Here is a 21,480-nt window from a genome sequence, read left to right on the forward strand (position 1 = left end):
GACGACGACGACGACGACGACGACGACGACGACGACGACGACGACGACGGCAACAGCAACGGCAACGACATCGACGACGTGAGGACGTTCGAAAAGCGCACCCTCTCCCGCCGTTCGTCAAGGCACGTTCCTTTTCCGCGAATTCCCACGTATAGTTTCTCCGTACCGTTCGTCAGTGACGGATCGCGCTTTATCGCCGATTTGCTTGTACTTCCAAGCTTACACCGTTTCTGTTGCACTCCGTCAGGAGCAAGGGCTGTGCAACAATCACCGTTACTCACACCTTCTTTCTGTATCGCTCACTCTCGTTCTCTCTCTCCCTCTCCCTCTCTCTCCCCCCTCCCTCTCTGCCTTTCTGCTTCTCGTGTTTCTTTCTTGATCACCTCTCCAGTCGATATATACGTACGTCGATGAAGATTTAGCACTATACTCACTTTATATTTTCTTTGGCCACAGCCTCCACTGGTCCATAACTAAAAGCGAAAGCATAATTACCAGCAATACTATCGTCGATGAATCGATGAGTCAACGAGCGTTTCTGGGCAACCGCTTAAACCAGCCGGCTGGCCGGTCTATGACACAACGATGACGACGAGAATAGTCTATTCTTTTTCCACCGAACAGTCCTTCAATCGCGAGGGATGCCAAAGAGACAGAAACAGCACCCGGGTACGAAGGATGACGACAACGTCTCGCGCGAATCCGTTCCAGGAGAGGAAGGAAGGGACACGGCGCGTGTATGCGACCTCGCCACCTCCCAGACCCTACCACCTCCACCGCCACAACCACCACCCCTTTACTTCTCCCCCCTTGACGACGGCCGACGCGAAACACTGAGACGTTAAAATAGATCAGCTCTCAACACTCTTGCTCTCGTTCTAGCTTTCCCTATTGCTCTCGCTTTCTCACGAGTTCTAATCAAGTCGAAACGATCACGCGTCCCCGTCTACAGAAAGGGAAGATAATGTGTTATAAATCCAACGATGAACCTCCTCTTCCTCCTACTCCTTCTCTACCTTCCCTTTCTACAACCTGCTTTCTACTAGTCCTCTTCTCTTAGTCTTTCCTTCCTTTCCTTCTAACTTTTTCTCCTTCCTCCTCACTTTCAATCGTGCCAACGAGCTATCATTCCATTCGTGCTTCGAACTATTCGGACGAGAATCCTTCCTGGTTACTCGACACCTTGCTTTTTTGGGGGCTCCTCAGAATCCCCTCCTCGTCGCTCAGTGCCGCCTGCTTTGCCGTCGCCGCCGCCGCCACCGCCGCCTTCCTCCACCTCTTTAAAATCTCTCGTTAAAACACGGACACAGTCACCACCACTACATCAGCACTATTAATTAGAGCCAACACCACGATCTAGTCACTTTTCTATCCACCTTGTTTTTACCGATCCCGTCTACTCTCCTCTCACTTAAAAATCTTTACGGAAACTCGCGATCGAAACGTCCGAGACGAGGTGCTCCCTACAGCCAACATGTCGTCTGCTAGGCGTACCAGCGCGCCGGCTCATCGCGCTTGCGAGCAATTCACCTACGTCCCGTGGTATTCCGAAACCCTCACTACGATACTTTTTTCCTTTTCTATTTTTATTTTATTTTATTTTTTTTTTTCTAAAACGATCAAGCTAGAAGCGAATAAGAACATCGATAAGACTTTACAAGTTTATTTGATCTTTTTATGTCTCTTGTAAATATGAAATCTCTTCTATCTTATCAACGGTAAGGTTAATACCTTGCTTATACACTTTCCTACGTTCTTCGTGAGACCGTATAATTACAAACAATCAAACAAATATTTAATTTGTGACGAATTCGACGTATGAATTGAAATGTAATAAAATCGAATTTGAAAATCGATGATTGAAAAAGATCGTTTTATAAAGAAGCTAAATCGTTGACGCGCTTGTAAATATAGTTTAGGGTACGCAAATTCGATACGACGATACTGGCTTTCCCGAACCAAGACCGAAGATTGATCGGATCTTTTCGGCCAAGTGAATATCGAAGCATACAGGTGTCGCCAATGTTTTTCTAGCATTCATTATCCTCACGTGAATAAAGATTACTCTTTTTAATGAAGTAGAGTGAACCGTTATGTAAAAATGTACATATTTAGCGAAAATAAATAATGAATATAGCTTTAATAAAATAATCATTGAATGCGTAAATTATTTTACATTTACGCTTATCTTTTGAATTTACAAAAAATATATTTGACCATTCCGCCTTTTCAGTAATTACTCAACACACTGGCAATCGAATGGAAATTGCATATCTTGGAAATATGATCACATTTTTGAATAATTTAAAGAAATCTTTACGTATAATCAACGAACTTGTATAATTCTTCATTAATTCAAATGATTAAAAATTTTAATTATAATGCTTTATTATTGTTTCTAAAATAATAAAAAAATACATAAATTTCTATTGTTTTTATTTTTCATCCTATTTTAAAAAATAGATTTTGTTAAAAAAACTTCTTAATATAGCATCATTAGTATTCATAGTTTGAATACAATATGTTTTTCTAATATTAGTTTTTAAAAATAAAACAATAAATAATATCTAATTTGTTAAATTGCTCTCTCTCTCTCTCTCTCTCTCTCTCTCTCTCTCTCTCTCTCTCTCTTTCTTTCTCTTTTTCTCTATACTACAAATTGGCATATGAAACATATAAGGTAAAACTCGTAATTATTAATGAGTTACATATTGATTTGTTTCATCTGCTAATAATTCTGTTCTAATAAATGAACGTGTTTGCAAAACAATTACATTAAAATTTCTATAAATAAAAAGTTATAGAAGGCATGTTACTATTGGAATGTTCATTTATTTTTTATTTTATTTTATTTTTCTACGAACCTAACGATTCCACAAAATTCAAAGTATAAAATCGTCAGAATTTATCCGAATAAAATAAATGTAAATACTTTTGCGTTATTCGCTCTATCCTTTCGTTATACTCTTTTATAAATTTGTCCAATATTATATTTTCTATAAGAGATCTGTCCAAAAAGTATCCGCATATCTTTGAAGCTAGGTGTGCTATTACGAGTATTTACCATTTAGGGCAAAACGTTTGTGAGTCTCTGTATAATTTGTATTAATATAAATACAAATACAAATACAAATACAAAAATATACTCTTAAGACGAATACTTTCCAGAAAGACCTCGTACATAACTTTTAAAGCATATGATAAACTATGACCACTATTGCAATTCTTCCATCTTCTCTGACAAATCATTGAGAAAATACTTTCTCCACCAATCGAGTTTTATGTAACCAAATTTAATCTGTACGTGTCGATCTTAAATACATCAACTTTACGTTCCTCCTTGTTGTCATACGATGCCATTTATCATGCTTATTTCTTCTTACATTTTAATCAACATTTATCTGATATCATTTATCTAATCTTCTTAATAATGCTGCTTGACAGTCAACATAGATGAAGTTGTTCAGCTCTTACAATTTTTTGGATGGACTCGAAGTTGGCATCCTTCCAAGATGTCCAACTTGGGACTTGAAGTATGCGAGCTAAAGTACATTTCGATCAAATTCTATCAAATCCACGTTATTTCTTTCACGTGGAAATCAGTTTGAATTAAAGCTCAGCAGTTGTTTTAGGTAATTCTAGAGGTTTTGTATCTTCCGCTAGAAGAGCATTCAGGTCTATGTCTTGGAAATTCATAGAATGTTGACTGGAACCTATAAATTATTTTAGATTATTGCAATATATGAAAATATATTTCTGATTGGCAGACAAAAAAGTATAAATGAAATATATATATATATATATATATATATATTTACCAGCATGAGCAAGGAAAAGGTCCTTAAGGAAGCCTAACTCTTTTGTAAGCATTTTTATCTTTTCCTCCAATAACTCATTTTCTCTTTTAAGTTGATTTACACGTTCCAGAGTTTGTTGTGTACGTAATTTGCTTTTTACTCTTGAACGTTTTACAGCCTACAATGATAAAAATGAAACTTGTATTGTAATAGTATTAAAGAGAATAATTTTGTTTTTTAAATGAAAACTATATTATGAAATATAGAAATAAGTAAAAACAATTTTACCTGATTGTTTCTATCACGACGCCTTCTGTAATCTTCATCATCTTCTTCTTCAGAAACTTGTCTTTTTTTTTTGTTACAAGAATTGTTTTCTTTATTTTTTGGTGCCATCTAAAATATATATTTAAAGATGTTATTTCTGAGGTGATGAGACTTCTTAAATTGATATTTAATTACATATAACCATAAAGTTATTATGATGCTTAACATTTACGCAATTATGTTACATGGTTCAATTTGTTGGAAATATGGTACTAGTCAATGAAGAATAAATTAATTTAATTGTAAATGCAATTTCGAAGATGATATCTTTATAAAGTGATAGTAAATTTTCAAATCAATAAAATTGCTTATTTATCCAATAAGATTTTGGAAGAGCTAAGAAATCGACCTAGATTTCTTTATTTGACTTGAGTTAAGGATAAATAAGACCTAGAGTTGAAATCCATGATAACAAAGCACTACTTAGTAGTAAACTTTTAAAGTTCCATTATTTGGGGCAAATGTAAGTAAGATATGATGTAAGAATAATAGAATAATCTTAAAATTAAGAACAATCTTAAAATTTGCAAATTATATTTCTTTGTTAGACACAAGTTTAAAAAATATTTTTGATATTTTCTATAATATATATTTTAGTAGTATATATTTTTCTATAATATGATTATAGTAGTTTAGTATATTATAATAATTATATATATTTATTCAGTATTACTTTGTTAGATCAAAAAATAATATAATTATAACTTTAAATTATATCATTGATTAGTATAATTATAATAATATTTAGTAGTATAATTATATAATAAATTAAGTTTAGAAATTTTATTAGAGATCTTTTAATACTTTCCTAATTCTTTGAAATCGACCATTTTGTTTGATAGAAGATCGATCGGTATCAACCCATATGAAAGAAAAAGTTGAAAATTATGATTTTGATCACCATTTATATACTATCTAACAGAATTACTATTAAACAGAATACATTGAGTATTGTTGTTTTTCTTTAAATATTATGATATAACTTTAATTGCAGTAAAGACATTATTATGATGTTACGGTAATATGATTGTAAAATTAATTGTTGTAAACAATGTATAGAATTATACTGTCGCCGACAATATAATATATGTTTTATTTCACTATATTACATATATTATACAATTAATTAATGCAGATATACATCTAATCGCGTTATTATTTACAACAAGATGGTATGGTTTAATCATCTTAGAAATATGTTTTTTGTTGCACAAATTATAATCAATATTTTACATTTAATGTTGACTATTTAAAAGAAATATTTAAAATAATAAACGGTTCATATTATATATGTTAGAAATCTTTAAATCTGTCAGATGAAATCTTATTTATTTATTGTTATAATCTTTTTATACATAGGCTATAATAATGTAAAATGATACCACTTCTACTTTTAAACCTTTTACTTGTATGTCACTCTAGAAGCGATAATAAAAATTTACTATAAAACTTATATATCATCTCCGAAATGACAACAATAATTATTTGCTGTAGTGACATATTTCTTAGCCGATTACTTTTATTTATTAGTTTAGTATCAACGCAGACAACAAATAATTATCTTTCAAAATGTTTCTCTTTCATATGCCAAACACTCTAGTAGATACGCAACAATATTAAAAAAAAATCGAATTCAAAGAGTTAATATTGGAACTTTTGAAAACATTATAACTTTAAACATTTGAAACTTTTATATATATATATATATATATATATATATATATATATATATATTAATTCATCTTTCGCAAAGTAGATAATCAAATGTATGATACGCATAAATACAATTCTATAAAAACACATAAATATTAACCTGCAAATATCATCAATCGTTTTTTATATGTCACTTATTCATTGTTCGTTCCGTATTGTTTATTTCGAATTTTATACAATATTTTAAGATGCGTTCTTTTTTTGTCAGGGTCAATGTTTTTGGGACACGCAATAATTTCAAAGATTCAATAGACTTAACCGTATGTTTAAAACAGAAATCACACACTCTAAACATTGTTATAATTTCTCTTACCTTTTTATTTTTTTTTTCTATGATTTAAAAATCCTTATATTCGATACAATATCAACGCATATATTAAAAACTCAACACTATCAATTGTATATTGCACGTTGCATTACGAGACGTCTCATGAAACCATTCAGTTGGATAGGTCAGAGATGACGTAATGCAAGTTACAGGTGATCTACAAATAGAATACACTGCCCTCTGACAAGAATTATTAGAGTTGTGAAAACATAAAAATAAAAACAAAATAAAAAAAAAAAGTAGAGAATTACTATACAGCTTTATTTATTAATGAAAACAATTCGATGGTCGGAAAAATATTGTACGTACATATATATTTTCTTTTTGCGAGAATAATATAAATTAATCTTTATAAAAATAAAATTCTCAAACTTCTTAGATATTATTATCCTTATAGAAATTATAACTATCTTATTACTTTTTATATGTTTCTTTGGTAAGTTATATACAATTTTACATGTGTTAGGAAATGTGTTGAAAGTTAAACATTTCTACAAAAATATTTCATAACATAATTTATATGAACTTTCTGATGTACTGCTATTCTGAAAGTCATTAAAATAGGACATTGTAAATGCAAACAAAATATGTATATATATATTCGTATAGATATACATATATATACAAATATATATATACATACAATATTTACTTATTCGTTTTCGAAACTACTTTCTACACTATCGTTAACAGAAACACTGCCACTTCCACTCCAAAACCTTGGTCTTAAACAAAATTGTAACCTCGATATAGATTCGACTACGATCGTGACCGTCATTTGGCAGGAGAACCAAATCGAGATCTTGATACTTATTTTGATTTAGAAGAATTTCTCGATTGAGGTGATTCAGATCTTGATTTCGATTTATTGTGTGATTTAGATGGATAATTTGAATTTGATTACGAGCGAGAAGGATGAAACGAATTTATATATCGAACGAGAATGTGATGTGGATTTCAAACTAGATTTAGAAGATACCGATAAATGAAGACGAAATTACGCTGAAAGCACGAGAGATGATTTAAATGATGTATGCGGACTACTTTCATTTTCAGAACCAGCTAAAATAGTATAATAATAATTATCAGATAAAAATTGTAAATTTAAAAATATATATAACCTTTTTCTGTTGCTTTTTCAATTTCTTGTTACACTTCTTTTTCCTTCTTCTCCTCCTCTTCATTTTAATTTTCATCCAATCTTTTTCTCTTCCGGTGATTCTAATCATTTTGCGTTTTGTTTCTGCTTTTGAATTCGTTAGATTTTAATGATCAATGACGCACAATTAATCATGTATTATTTAGCTTTTGGTCAGCTTTCTGTCTGTGTTTACTAAGTCGTACATGAGTTTCTAATTCATTATAGTACATCTGAAATTATAAATAGGGTAATTAAATAAGTACTTTAACAATTTTAGCAGAGATACTTCATCTTTAATATATCCCATCTTGTCGTATAACAAGGAAATTATTTTTCTCATATCCCTTATTTTGCTTTTGACGTTCCAATTATACTCTCTAGCTATTTTATATTTTTACTGTTTTTCATCTGTATAATCAATGCAAGCAACAAAATCACTTCTTCACTTTTTTAATGTTTCTTATAAAGGTAAGAAATATGCTATAAATAATTCACCATTCTCCTCACTGTGATTTGCTTATTTCCATGAAATTATTACAAAAATTGTTACAATGAAATATGAATACATACACTACAAGTAAATTAAATTAAATAATGATAAATATAATTTTACTGAATCATTGCTTGGGATATCTCTTCTAGTTGTGCAGAGACAAAATATCCTGTTGTTGTAGGATCGAAATCAAATATTACTTGAGCACAAAGATATACATAACTATATAAAATTATATTTAAATTTCATAAAATTTATCAAAAATCATGTTTGTATTATTAGATATATTTTAAAATCAGAATATACACATAAAATATCAATAGATACAATAAGTTTGCTATAATGTTTACTAATTGACTTTTTATTATACTCAAATATTTTTTCAATTGCTTTTATTTGACTTTTTCTGTCTATATATAATATTTTTTTCTGTGAATTACAAAATGTCACATAAAAAATCAACAAGATCATTGTATAAAAGATCATGAATATATAAACATGAGTTAACTACTTACCGCATTTGTATATTAACTTTGAAATTCAAGTTACAGGTGTTAATATTATAATTAACTTTAGTTTCAACTTTATTAATTGTCTATGATTGAATTTGTTCCACAGAAATATGTTTGGTACATCGAACAAGAAACATTTCTGAAATGATGTATAGACCTTTACGAATCTTGTAACTTAAAAAAATCATTTAAAAATTTTTTACCAGCAGATTCTAACTCAGCATTAAACATCTTCGGCATAGATATTTTTAATTATATTTCAATTTATATTAATTTCTAAATCATGTTCTATCAAAACTTTGTATTTGTAGTTATTATTTGATATAATCCCATATCACTGAAACAGTTGAATTAAACAGTAAACTTATCGTTGTTACATGATTGTTATAATATATAAATGCATAAAATTTAATAATTAATGAATATCAAGTTAATTCAAATGAATATGTGATAAACTTTGAAACAAATGAAATATAAGGAAGCCTATAACAATATTTATTTCAGCATATTGATTTAGATTTATAATAAAAAATAGTTCAGTTGACACTAGTACATGATTTGAAAGATACATATTTGTAATTCATTTTTCCACTTGTTCATCTTTTTTTTTTGGTTTTGCTGTACGTTTATCTTTTTCAAACATATTTTCATTAATCTAAATTATTGGTCCTGTATTATCGAAATAAACAATACTTATAGAAATCGTTTAAACGTTTATCAACTGATGAATTAGAAAACAGGTATATATAAACAAGTGTCGTGTATTTGTAGGACGTTGGACGATTGGTCGACGCTGACTTCATTGGAATCAAGTCGTGATTGGTTCATACTTTTTAATCCGAATTCTTGTTCAAAGTGTTTGGGTTTGCTAATCGTAAGTAGAGAATAGATTAGATTTTTTTTTTTACTTTTTATTTTTTCTACTTATTTTACATTTTTTATTTAATTGATCATTTTGTTTAAATTAAGTTAAATTTGTCTTAAGTCGTATTAAATTATTTATGATGACATCACATTTTTTAGAGTTACTTGTAATTTTAATTAAGAGGAATAACACTCAAACTTTTTCTTAACGAAACAAAAAATATATTTGATATTTATACAGTATTAAATGAAACAAAGTGTATAACTAATTCATATAACTCAAGTAGGAGACAAAAAAGCGTTTCCTACGTTGCCAGCAAGCACAAAATTGCTGAACGAGATTGACTGGACGAAATCACGCGCTGATTGGCAACTGGTGTCACATATGACACATATTGCCTCAAGCGCATTACCTCCGGCTGGCGCATAAATTTAACAGATCGTTTATTTGGATAAGTTTATAAAGTTATTGCATTTTTTGATTATATGCATTAACTCAATCTGCTGACTCTATAAAGGCCTGTCAGTGGAGATATTCACCAGTTGTTTCTTGTATAGGATTCTGAAAACAGAGTCTGAATTTCTATTTAAAGCTACGGTTGATCAAGCGTCTTCCAAGAGCACATGCGAACTTATATGCAGTGTTTTATGCACAAATAGATTTCTCTCGCAGTGATGAGCTATGAGTTTTGATTTGATGTTTTATTTGTACAACCTCAGTTTGTCAAGAAAGATTTGCAGCTCGATTGGAATTTCTTCATTAATGAAACATTCACTTAATAGTCTAAGCGTTACTCCAAATATCATCTCAGCCACAAAAACTTAGATTCCCTCATTAAAACTTGTGTGAAGCTTATAATGGATTGTTGGTAAAACCTTGCACAAGTTCTTATTGTTATGATATCTAATAACGATTTTAACAGACCTATGCCATCTCTAAATGATGCTATTGGATTCAGGATGATAAGCTGTTCTACGTATATTTTTACTTCCGATATTTCGACAAGAGATTCGAAATACTTGGTCTATATGATCGGCCTATTATCGTTCTTCTTGACATCTACTAACTGAGCGTGTAATGACACTTGCACTTAGACTATTTTAAGAATGAAAGATTTGCAGAAATTGATCATATTGTAGAATCTACTAGTGCCTAATACATTCACTAATAATGCCAAGTTTCTCAAAGTATTTAATTATTTCCAAAGTATATAATTATTTCCATTCAATCTGAAATCTTTTGAAAAAGCTTAATTTTCTTTGAAAAAAATCGTGTAAAAATTAATGTTTTTTCCGACAATAGTTTATGCATAAAAATAAAGCTTTTTCAAAAATTCCAGAAAGTCATGTCCTCGTTTAAATCTTCATCTTTAAAATGAGACCTTGTTCATCAAAATCGTTCAAGAATTATGCTTGGACTCGTTGTTGATATAAACGTTGTTTACGACATTTTTCATGACGAACAAGTTTTGTATAATGATACAAGTTAAATTTTGAGGCAAAAGAAAAGAGACTATTAGTATCACTATTGATCTTTTTATAATTGCTTAAGTAATGTGTTTTATTTTGGTAAAGTAAATAATTGCTTCCTTTTTGAGTATGTAAACAACGATCAAATTTTCTAATCCATTCCAAACATATGAAAACACTTTTCACCATGCTCATATGAAGAAGCCATGGTATTTTAATGAGCTTTCAACAAATTATTCTATAGTAAAAATAAGCAAATATGTGTTCAGTCATTCATTCTAATGGTTCTTAAAAATAATATATAATTTTGAAATAATTTTGTAATTATTTAAACAATATACACATATAATATACATAGAGTACAATAAAGTAACATTTAGACAATACATTCCCTGTAGACAATACATTAGTACATTTGCTTAAATATTAGAAAACTCGTGACAAACATTAAATATAACATAATTTGACTAACTTTGATTGTTATCGAACCAGTTTTGTTTTGCGGGTAAACTTAGACAATTTATAATTTCATTTATTTTACGTTTATAACTGACTAGTATTTAAAGAATTATTCTTATAATCGCAAATTAAAGTTGGTGTCCATTGGTTCTTTATCTTGAGGCAAGATACTCGTTGCGGAACAGCTATAAAGACTCGAAATAAGTATATTTTAATATCCATTATTTCTTCAATGTTTTCTATAATTTCTTATTATAAAAATAATACTAATCATTTTCTTTTTATTTTTCCATTTCAAAATTTCATTGCAATTGTGCATGGAACGTGGGAAGATCCATTTTTCTGTACGGATAAGATAGGAAGAATAAGATACTCGCGCACCTGTCGCAGGCAACCTATCATGGACGATTTAATGTTCGAAATTTCGAAAACACGATCGGCCATGCTCAATAGAGATGACTGAAGCTTCTGATTTGAGATGGTGAAGCTATTCGTAAATCAGGTTTTACCAACTTGAAAGGAATCTAGATCTTCAAAAATGACGTGTCATCCCTAAACTTGGATTTTAGAGTAGTGTCCTTAGATTTTCACATGCAGCAACCTCCTCCATCTCGTGATGAGATCAGTATTAATTGCGATATATCGAAATCTAGATTATATAACATAAGTACTACCGGATAAATGTGTATTTCAGTACGTTCCTAAAATTTTTTTTTTCCATTTCTAACTAAATATAAAAGTACTTATATTATATATTGCTAATTACGCTTCTGTAGATATGCTGATTAGATAGAATTATATTAGAATTAGAATTAGATAGAACCAGATTGAAATAATTTCTTAGGGAAACGCATCAAAAAATAAGTTTTTTTGTTATTCTCATTAATGATGATATATACATAATTATTAAGAACTATTTAAATAATAGATATAAAGTTTTAATAAAAAAAAATTAATTTCTTCTCTCTATTGAAGACTTAGATTTTCTTTTGATTTTGCTTTAATTTTTAAATAATAATAGTAGTAATAATATATAAGAATAGAATCACAGTTAACTTATTTAGTCACTGTTATTAATATTTTGTTTTATATTGTATTTTATATATTATCTATTTCATCGCAAATAATACGAGCTAATGTCTACTTAAATACGTTTTAATCAAATTTGATATTTTTTTAATACACGCACAACCATATATATCCGCCATATTGGATCTGTCATTTTATTTTTCATAATTTTGACTTTCTATTCATAATCAACGATCTCGAAAACCTTAATATATAAAGTCTCAATTAAACTAACAAATCCCTTCATATTTCGATCAAGTTTTTGAGATTTCTTACCTCTGTAGAATGCCTGGGAATCTATTCTACTACTTATTCGCAATGTTATGTGTATGATTCGAATAATAAAAATGCGCATATATTTCTTCATATAACACGGTATTCTTAAACATAAATGTGTATTCGCAATTGGTAACACTTTCACTGATTTGTTTGTCGGATAAAAAAAAAATAAATAAAAAAGATGTATTATACAATGTACATTGATTGAAAAGATACTGTTTTTAATTTGTTTAATTACGATTTTATTGAATAAAAGAATTAATAACATTAATGGGAACAATATGTTTTTATTATAAAATTTATATAATTTTCTTATTAATACACACACATACACTCTTCTTTGTCTCAATAAAAGATGTGTATTGAGATTTATAATGCATAGTTATAAATTTGTAAGAAAATATTATTTGTTATATTTTCAATATAATACAGATATGTACTTAATGTCTTTCCTTTTTTCCGAAAGTAAAGAAAGGTATTGAAATAGAAAAACTGCACAATATTTTTAGTTTCAACTTATTGTACATTTAATACGAATTATCATTAACATTTATAACGTAACTTTACAATTCTGTTTGTGGTAACAACAGACATCATTAGCAACTAGACATCACATAACTTACGGAAGTATACCGACATGAGAATAGATACAGTTTTATAGAATTGACATATAATGAAATTAGACGTCACAATATCGGATTGTATTGTGGCGGTTAATAAGCTGCACACGATGTTATGAGTATAAATATATTATATAATAATATTCATACGTGCAAAATTGTACTTTATTCGATATATGAATTTAATCAAAGCGTACCAAAATGCACTAACCAAAAAAAGAAGGACGAGTAACGAACAAACGGAAGTATAGATTTTAAATTAGATGCCGCTCTCAAATGACGCTTCATTAGTAAGCCGCCATAACTCCACAGTATCTATGAAATTGTGGATTAGTCATTTCGTTCTAGTTAGCGTTTCGTTATATTCGCGATATATTTTTAGTATATTAACTACTAATAATAAGTAAACTTATCACAAATATAGTGTAATATATTAATAGTAAAATATCAAAAATATAGACTAAAATATATATAAAACTTTGAATTTACCACTAAAAATCGTAATTGGTTACAAGAATTCATGCGCCATGCTTTCTTGATTTTATAGTGTCAACAAATAATCTGTTTCACGTTGAGTCTTTTCAATTAAGATATTTTGTAGATTTATATTGTATTAAATATATTTTGAAATAAGATGTCTTATCAGTTATATAGAAATACAACGTTAGGAAATACGCTACAAGAAAGTCTTGATGAATTGATTCAGGTATGTATATGTAAGAGACTCTTTATATTTGAGGTTAGGTATAATAAAGTATTTTGTTATATCGTTGATTCTGTTTTTGTATATCTTCGTTTGATTCTGTTTATGTATATTTTCATAATGAAAATATAAATAAAGCATAAATTAAGTTAAAGGTTACTAGCAAGTGTAATAATAAAGATATTATTTTAGTATGGACAAATTACACCACAGCTTGCCATAAAGGTATTATTGCAATTTGACAAAGCTATCAACCAAGCACTTGCTACTAGAGTTAAATCACGACTTACATTTAAGGTAGTAATAATTACGATAGTTACTATACTTTTTACAATATTATAAATTAAGAATTTCTAAATATCATAAATTACAAATTAAGAATTTCTTTTACTTATATTTTAGGCAGGAAAATTAAATACCTATAGATTTTGTGATAATGTTTGGACATTTATGCTTAATGATGTTGAATTTCGAGAGGTTCAAGAGATTGCTGTAGTGGATAAAGTAAAAATAGTTGCCTGTGATGGTAAAAGTAAGTAGATTAATAATTTAACTAACTTTTTCAAATTCTTTTGACTAAAACGTATTTCTAATTCTTTCAGCATTAGATGCAGATGCAGCAGCAAAACGATAGCGATTATTAGATTACCTCATATTTATAAGAAACGTTTGCTATTGCTTTTTAAGTACTACAAATAATATATATATATAATTTTAAATATTATATATATATATACACATACATGCGCGCGCGCGCGCGCACACACACACACACACACATACACAATTTTTACAATAGCAGATATCTAAAGAAAATACAGTGCAAATGCAAAATATGCATAAACTTCTCTTACTTCCTCACCGCCAACATTATAAAAAGGTTAAATTGTTATAAATTACAATAATTTATTGATAAGTAAATACACTATATTTATGCTAAGAAGTATGGTACCTATACTTGTTATTGTAAGAGTTAACGCTTCTCTAATGCCCCTATTATATGGTATTATATCCGATACATAAAGAACAAGTATATTTATAATGTACTGACCATCTGAAAAGAAACAAGGTACCACATTGATGATAGCCAATCCAGCTGAAAACATTGTGATATATTTACAAAGTAGGACTAGAGATTCAGGAATGCTAGGATTTAAAAAATTGTATTTAGGAACCCAATCTGATACATCAACTGTTCTATAAATATCAGCTGGATGTCCAAAAAATAACACATCTTTTCCCATTTTACGTTTTATTTGTACGATCTGTAAAAGCATTGTAAAAACATTAAAGCATAAAATATTTTTTACAAAACTTATAATAAATTAGATATTACATACCTTAGTTACATTATCTAAAGAAGGTTTTATACAATGTGTATCTTGAGAAGAACACTCGTGGCTTGCTTGGCAATAGTTTTGAGACTGATTGATCATGGTTCTAGCTGGAAGACAGGAATGTGGTGGTAAATGGAGAGGTGCACCTTGTGGCCCTTCTATGTATTCAAAGCATAGACTTCCAGTTGTCTCACTATCTAAAGTACAGCAATTTACTACTCCATCATTTTTTTGTATAGATGGTACTGATTCATCATATTCCTAAATGAAATCAAAGTTATTAACAGAAATTAAATTTTTTATATTGTTAAATATTCTTATATTACTTGAATAAAAGATTGTTTAACACAATATCCAAGAGCAGGCTGATGAATAGTATTTAATATACATTGGTACCAGTCTTCATTATGTTTAATCGGACAATTATTTACTTTATATATTATATCATGTTCTAAAAGACCTGTTTGACCTCTTACAGGTGAATTCTACAAATTAAATAATTAATTGTGTAAATATGTAACATTTCTATATTTATCATTATATTTTTTTTAACTCACAGATAAAATATTTTTTACATAGACTCCACTATAAAGATTATAAAGAGGTGCCCAGAACCATGTTGAAAGCAAAAGAATTACTGCAGCTAAAGCTGCAAGAATTATGTTGTGCCAAACTCCTGCACATGTAATTCTCAATTGATTACGTAGTGGCAATGATACAAATTGTTCATTATTCATATGGACATAAGCTATTGGTATAGTAAAAACTAATGATATTCCTATACCATATAACTGTACATCTTCTCTGACTATAGCTAAAGCATGACCAAGTTCATGAACTATGGTACAAGCTACCAGTGTTACTATATAATATCCAATTTCATTAAATGGCATATCTATACCAGGCAACTATAATTAATAAAAAAATAAATTATAATTATATATAAATAAACATAAATAATAGTATCAAATGAAAATAAGCAATAACTTAATTATATTTTTGTAATACCATTGGTTCCAGTAATATAGCTGTATTTTTATTGTCTAATGTAGATGGCCCAGCAGCCCATATATTAAATGTCGCTCTTAAGATAGCAATCATTACAACTGGCAGAAAAATAACACTTATAATGGCTCCAGCATTGAACCATGCTGTCCAAAATTTGGAGCGATCCATACCCCATTTGATTATTTTGCGATTAAATACAGTAGTAAACCAATTTATTCGCATTAATTGAACTTCTAATCCAGTATTTTTTAAAAAATATATGTATGGAAAATGTGAACAGGTCTAAACAAATATATAAATTATGTATCAATTTTATTAAAATATCTCATAATGATATTTATACATTTTACCTTGAAAACTGTGTCGAAAAAAAATATCGAACAATGTATAAGACCAATCACGATCAATACATTAAAAATTTCCATTCTTTAATCTATTAAATGTTTTGATTTTTAATATCGAAGTATAAATCTTCTGTCAAGATGCTTTAAAATGATTATATTCTACTTGCTGAAATTCACAGCGTTTTATGAAATTTTATATAAAGGTTTACTAGCCTGACAAGTAATGTCAACACAATGTTCAGACACGTTTCGTAGGTTATTTCTATATTGTGTTTTGCCTATGCCTAATTCTTGTAGGGAATTTCTCTTCTAAACCATTAGGTCAGAAATTTACGGAACTTCTATCACATCCTTACCTGTCACCTTTCACTTTGTTTACAATCTTAAAAAATCAAGGCAATGGCACTGAGGGTGTGTTAGGATTAATAATTTTTACATATCGTAGTTACCAACTACTGTATTTGTTATAAATATATTTAAATCGTTAGCAAATAAATAAAATGTCAGAAAAACTTGACGAACAAATTCGATTATTACTTATGGGACAAAATTTAAACGATGACACGTATATTGCACATACCGTTCAACATGAAGAGGATGGTTAGTAAGCAATATTTAAAAGATTTATCAATATCAATTTAAAAATATGTGATCATTAAATGATATTACTTATTGATATTAGTTTCATTGCATCAAAATATAAAATTAAAGTAAATTACTTTCGAAAATACATATACTAGAAATACGTTTCTATAATACATGTGTTGTATTTTATTTAATTATAAATTTTACTAAGTCATATAAACATGATTTTCTTATTATAAGTAAATCATCTTATGAATTGTTGTTTTAACAAGATGTTTTTGAATGTATATACTATAGGTGCAAAAGGTGTCTATACTACTACAGATACAAATTACACACCAATTTGTCAAAAAACTGTGACATATATTGTAGCTGCTGTAGTTATAAATGATCAAAATGAAATATTAATGATGCAAGAAGCAAAGGCGTCTTGTAATGGCAAATGGTATTTACCTGCTGGTAGAGTTGAACGCAATGAAAATTTATTAGATGCTGTAAAAAGAGAAGTTTTAGAAGAAACTGGACTTATAATAGAACCTAAAACATTGATATTAGTGGAATGTGCAAGCGGTTCTTGGTTTCGTTTTGTCTTTATAGGTGATATATCTGGTGGTAATATAAAAACATCAGATCAAGCAAATGAAGAATCATTACAAGCACGTTGGGTACATAATATAGAAGATTTACCACTTAGATCTAATGATATTATTCCACTAATAGAAAGAGGCAAAAATTATATTCTGAATAAGCCTGACCTACAACATCCATATTTAATGCCATTATCAAAACCACTTTCCAAATTATTATTACAAATAATTATTACTGCCAAAAAAAGAGCAACGTAAGTTTATTATTATTCAACAAGTTCAACAAATTTAAAAGTTACTCATTTATAAATATATCACTGCTATGCTTTTTTTTTTTTCATTTAGTATTCACACTTTCAGTTTAAGTAGAATCAATGGTGATAGTTTTTTTAACACGAAGAAGATCTTCCAATTATGACTGTGAATGTGGACAATGGATTAATTGGATTGAACGTGATATACACACATGTATATACATCCGCACTTAGGTTAAGAATGTTTTCATCTTAATCTGCAATTACTAAATGGTACACATGATTTGCATGGCACATTCTTACTTTTATCTATTTCATATTTACTTAAATTATTTCTATTCTATTTATATTATTCTTTATTGCTAATGCGATGTTTTGTTTGCATGTTTCTTGTTGTATCTTTATTATTAATCCTTTAATTATACTAATCATTGCATCATCATATGCTTTTTTCTATGTAGAGACTAACTGTCTGTATTAATAAATTAGTCATAAAAATTTATGCTACCTGCAAATACTAATTAAAAACTCTATGATTAAATAAAACACTAGTTGGAAACATTATAATATTATAGAAATGTTCTTGTAACTATATCTTTTATAAATGCTGAAAGATAGTCTTGATACTTATAATATATGTAATTGCTCTTCAATATTGATATGTATTTAGCATTTTTATAAAATATTGTTCAACAATTACATTATATATTATGTAAGACTAATGTGAAATATTTTTTACATTTGTTGATTTCTTTTACATTTTAAAAATTATATTATTTACAGGAACAAATTACATGTAGTTATATTGGATACAGAATTGTTTCATCTGCCTATTTGTGAAATCAACCCTAATCGTAGTCTTCTTTCTACCTTGCACAACTTCATGACCGTAAGTATTAAATTTAAATATATATCTATAAATATAGTTTCAGTTTGCTTTATCTGTATTAATGGAATTTTTGTTATTTGTATAAACACAATAATATATAACTAATAAAAGTGTACACCTAATTCTACACAATAGATTTACTAATAGATTTATTCCTAAAAAATCTGAAATAAATAGATTAATTAAAATAGATTTATTCCTGAAAAATGTGTGTAAATGAAGTATGTGAAAAAGAAATCAGTGATTATGGAAAAATAGAAGAATAGTTCTAGATGTGAAAACCCTGTATTACAAATGATATGTTACTTTGAAATAAAATATATGCAAACCATAAATAAAATTATTTAATTGTAATGGAATATTTTTTATTTTAATGATGCTTTATTTTAGTGTTTTCTCTTTAAAAGTCAAGTAATAATTATTTATCATTTTTTCTTTCAACTTTATCACTTTTTAACTTAAGTCCTTACAGTATAACATAAAAAGATGAAATCCAGAGAAAACATTAGGAAAACATAGAGAGAGTTCTTCAAAATTCAAATTTAAGTAGTTAAGTACATAAGCACCATTCTAGAAAATAATAATTATAATGGAAATATTTTATTTAACAGAATTGAATTAAAACCAAAATTTTAAAAATAAACACTGAAGCACATTAAAACAGAATATATGTTGCATAAAAATGCTTTCGTTTTTTAAACCGTATTATTTCGAAATCGTGTAAAAAATAGTCATGTAAAAAAAAATTAAGTGTATATATGTACTTAATTTATATGTAATAAAGAATTATTAATTATGTATATAGGAAATCTTTGGGGCAGATGTGGCACCACACAAACCACATGGAGTATTATTGGTTGAATTTAGTGGAAGTCATGATGGAGATGGTCTTTGTTTGTCATTATTAGTGTCTTTTAAGTTACCAGTAGAAGAAGTACCCATTATTGGAAAGTACTTTTGGTACCAAGCTTCAGAAAATACAGCACAAGCTATTACAACTCGTTTACCACGAAATATGACCGTGCCATTAAATGTGGTACGTTAATTTCCACATTTTATACTACCAAATAATAACATTCATCTTTAGTTAATGCATTATAATGTATGAAAAATTGTTTATTTACATTATACCTAGTCTATACCAATGATTTTATTGACAATTTAACTCATAGGCCAACAATTATTAAGAAAGTTATATATCATAATTATGCTAACACAGATTACAAGTATTTTACTTTCTAATTGTATTACTTATGTTCAGTACTTGATTCTTGTATTAATTTTTTAATCGTATTTAAACATTTTTAGTGAATTTGTGCAGATTAAAATATGATTCTTAATCATTATTTATTTCAAGAATATATCTAATGTGAAAATTGAAATCTTGCATAGTAATACACATCGCATGCTATACTATTTATTAAATTGTTTTGTTTTATAAGTGCAAACATATGAAATTACAATTCTTGTTAACTTATATACACATGTTAGGCAAAGCATTACTTGTATCTTTTATAAGAAATTTTGTGAATGTTATATTTAACATAAATAAATATTTTATAAAAGAAATGCTTTATAAAAGTTTATTCTTAGACAATAAGAGATATATACTATTATATATTTGCAATTAGTATTATAAGTTAAAATTAGATAAAACGTAAAAATTCATAGAGTAGTATGTTGAGGTTTTCATTAATTATCAATGTCATAAATATACATTTTAAAAAAGATTTCATATTATAATAGCTTTCAAATATTTATAAAAATGTATTTTTATAATAATATAAAAGATCTTTCTGTTAAAATCATATATACAAGATATATCCAAAAAATAATGAGTCTGATTGCAGTTCTTTGGAATCGGCAACATTGTGTAAATACCGCAACATTATCGCAAGATGTGTATCTTTATTCGATTTTCAGTATCACTTTCAACTCGATTGAAGTAACATGATGATTTTGCAGAAATTGATTAAATTTTGTGTTAAATAATACAATAAAAACATTTATAAAATAAATTGAAACTAACTTACAAAAATGAAGCTTTATCTAGGGTACAAGATTTTAAATAGCATAAAGTATTTTTGGATGATAGTGAGACTGTAACAGACTGTAGAAGATGAAGCTCATTCTGAAGGATTTTGTATTTCAAAAATTGATGTTGCAAAAATAAAGACTCTCAGAGATCTGACCATCGTTTAACAGTTAAAATGATTGATAATGAGTTAAGTTTAAATTACTAGACTGTTGACTTTTTGATTCAGAATTTAGGCAAAAGATTTGTGCTCAAGTTGATTCCAAAAAATTTCTGCTATAAATAAATTTTTGGCGCATAAAAATACTCCTGTGGTTCTATAATTTCCATACTCTCCTGATTCGAGTCTATGTGACTTTCTTCTTTTTGAAAATCAAAAGCCATATCAAGAAATATCACTGGAACTGTAGACAACATTCAAAAGTTGTAACTGACTAATTGAAAGCAGTTCCAACAGAAGAGTTTCAGAACTAGAAATGGAAGCAATGCCTCTGGCATTCAATAGTATTTTAAGGGAACTAGTTTGAAAGAAATAATATACATTTTTCATTAAGTGACATATAAACATTTTTACAGAACCAGTCTCATTATTTTTTAGATACACCTCATATATGTATACCTTCCTATTGAGCTTTCTGTTATATAAAATCATATATATATATATATA

General features: G+C 28.2%; 4 protein-coding genes and 3 long non-coding RNA genes across 10 annotated transcripts; 4 read left to right on the top strand and 3 right to left on the bottom strand.

Annotated features, from left to right (window-relative positions):
* Window positions 1–2,812: 2,812 nt before the first annotated feature.
* On the bottom strand, window positions 2,813–6,290 carry LOC122636991 (CCAAT/enhancer-binding protein gamma-like). 2 transcript variants are annotated; one of them, XM_043828760.1, is made up of 4 exons: window positions 6,151–6,290; window positions 4,086–4,193; window positions 3,819–3,975; window positions 2,813–3,713 (listed from the first exon to the last, which is right to left on the bottom strand). In XM_043828760.1, exons 2-4 carry the CDS (start codon window positions 4,191–4,193, stop codon window positions 3,610–3,612), a joined length of 369 nt encoding a protein of 122 aa, XP_043684695.1. In that variant the 5' UTR covers window positions 6,151–6,290; the 3' UTR covers window positions 2,813–3,609. The 2 variants fall into 2 exon arrangements, with proteins under 2 accessions (XP_043684695.1, XP_043684705.1); XM_043828770.1 differs by having other exon boundaries at window positions 4,086–4,221; window positions 6,151–6,287.
* An 86-nt stretch (window positions 6,291–6,376) lies between these two features.
* On the top strand, window positions 6,377–7,307 carry LOC122637017. Its single transcript, XR_006329112.1, has 2 exons — window positions 6,377–6,466; window positions 7,047–7,307. It is a non-coding gene; the product is annotated as an uncharacterized LOC122637017 (long non-coding RNA).
* LOC122637010 lies at window positions 6,522–8,705 on the bottom strand. Of its 2 annotated transcripts, XR_006329110.1 has the most exons (3): window positions 8,315–8,705; window positions 6,818–7,536; window positions 6,522–6,710 (listed from the first exon to the last, which is right to left on the bottom strand). It is a non-coding gene; the product is annotated as an uncharacterized LOC122637010 (long non-coding RNA). The 2 variants fall into 2 exon arrangements; XR_006329109.1 differs by lacking the exons at window positions 6,522–6,710; window positions 6,818–7,536 and adding an exon at window positions 8,064–8,228.
* A 617-nt stretch (window positions 8,706–9,322) lies between these two features.
* On the top strand, window positions 9,323–10,353 carry LOC122637032. The gene is made up of 2 exons (XR_006329118.1): window positions 9,323–10,044; window positions 10,135–10,353. It is a non-coding gene; the product is annotated as an uncharacterized LOC122637032 (long non-coding RNA).
* A 2,864-nt stretch (window positions 10,354–13,217) lies between these two features.
* On the top strand, window positions 13,218–15,088 carry LOC122636999 (transcription initiation factor IIA subunit 2). Of its 2 annotated transcripts, XM_043828784.1 has the most exons (5): window positions 13,218–13,361; window positions 13,718–13,777; window positions 13,967–14,071; window positions 14,177–14,306; window positions 14,377–15,088. In XM_043828784.1, exons 1-5 carry the CDS (start codon window positions 13,335–13,337, stop codon window positions 14,406–14,408), a joined length of 354 nt encoding a protein of 117 aa, XP_043684719.1. In that variant the 5' UTR covers window positions 13,218–13,334; the 3' UTR covers window positions 14,409–15,088. The 2 variants fall into 2 exon arrangements, with proteins under 2 accessions (XP_043684719.1, XP_043684728.1); XM_043828793.1 differs by lacking the exon at window positions 13,218–13,361 and having other exon boundaries at window positions 13,406–13,777.
* On the bottom strand, window positions 14,661–16,687 carry LOC122636839 (membrane-bound transcription factor site-2 protease). The gene is made up of 6 exons (XM_043828477.1): window positions 16,470–16,687; window positions 16,120–16,401; window positions 15,669–16,019; window positions 15,438–15,596; window positions 15,115–15,372; window positions 14,661–15,039 (listed from the first exon to the last, which is right to left on the bottom strand). The coding sequence occupies exons 1-6, from the start codon at window positions 16,542–16,544 to the stop codon at window positions 14,671–14,673; spliced, it is 1,494 nt and encodes a 497-aa protein (XP_043684412.1). The 5' UTR covers window positions 16,545–16,687; the 3' UTR covers window positions 14,661–14,670.
* Window positions 16,688–16,811: 124 nt separating this feature from the next.
* On the top strand, window positions 16,812–21,014 carry LOC122636944 (8-oxo-dGDP phosphatase NUDT18). Its single transcript, XM_043828652.1, has 4 exons — window positions 16,812–17,063; window positions 17,346–17,889; window positions 18,673–18,778; window positions 19,584–21,014. The coding sequence occupies exons 1-4, from the start codon at window positions 16,964–16,966 to the stop codon at window positions 19,821–19,823; spliced, it is 990 nt and encodes a 329-aa protein (XP_043684587.1). The 5' UTR covers window positions 16,812–16,963; the 3' UTR covers window positions 19,824–21,014.
* The last annotated feature ends 466 nt before the right edge of the window (window positions 21,015–21,480 follow it).

This window comes from Vespula pensylvanica, chromosome 1 (assembly GCF_014466175.1).
Source record: "Vespula pensylvanica isolate Volc-1 chromosome 1, ASM1446617v1, whole genome shotgun sequence".
In the NCBI taxonomy this organism is placed as follows: Eukaryota; Metazoa; Arthropoda; class Insecta; order Hymenoptera; family Vespidae; genus Vespula; species Vespula pensylvanica.

What these genes read in the sequence shown, in the direction of transcription:
- LOC122636991 (XM_043828760.1), bottom strand. Translation starts at nt 4,193, where the DNA reads ATGGCACCAAAAAATAAAGAAAACAATTCTTGTAACAAAAAAAAAAGA. An exon ending in GTCGTGATAGAAACAATCAG is followed by an intron (nt 3,976 to 4,085) that starts GTAAAATTGTTT and finishes TTATCATTGTAG; the next exon opens with GCTGTAAAACGTTCAAGAGT. An exon ending in CCTTTTCCTTGCTCATGCTG is followed by an intron (nt 3,714 to 3,818) that starts GTAAATATATAT and finishes AATAATTTATAG; the next exon opens with GTTCCAGTCAACATTCTATG.
- LOC122636999 (XM_043828784.1), top strand. Translation starts at nt 13,335, where the DNA reads ATGCCGCTCTCAAATGACGCTTCATTA. An exon ending in GTCTTGATGAATTGATTCAG is followed by an intron (nt 13,778 to 13,966) that starts GTATGTATATGT and finishes ATATTATTTTAG; the next exon opens with TATGGACAAATTACACCACA. An exon ending in AGTTGCCTGTGATGGTAAAA is followed by an intron (nt 14,307 to 14,376) that starts GTAAGTAGATTA and finishes TAATTCTTTCAG; the next exon opens with CATTAGATGCAGATGCAGCA.
- LOC122636839 (XM_043828477.1), bottom strand. Translation starts at nt 16,544, where the DNA reads ATGGAAATTTTTAATGTATTGATCGTGATTGGTCTTATACATTGTTCG. An exon ending in TTTTCGACACAGTTTTCAAG is followed by an intron (nt 16,402 to 16,469) that starts GTAAAATGTATA and finishes ATATTTGTTTAG; the next exon opens with ACCTGTTCACATTTTCCATA. An exon ending in CTATATTACTGGAACCAATG is followed by an intron (nt 16,020 to 16,119) that starts GTATTACAAAAA and finishes TATTAATTATAG; the next exon opens with TTGCCTGGTATAGATATGCC.
- LOC122636944 (XM_043828652.1), top strand. Translation starts at nt 16,964, where the DNA reads ATGTCAGAAAAACTTGACGAACAAATTCGATTATTACTTATGGGACAA. An exon ending in CGTTCAACATGAAGAGGATG is followed by an intron (nt 17,064 to 17,345) that starts GTTAGTAAGCAA and finishes TATATACTATAG; the next exon opens with GTGCAAAAGGTGTCTATACT. An exon ending in CCTTGCACAACTTCATGACC is followed by an intron (nt 18,779 to 19,583) that starts GTAAGTATTAAA and finishes TTATGTATATAG; the next exon opens with GAAATCTTTGGGGCAGATGT.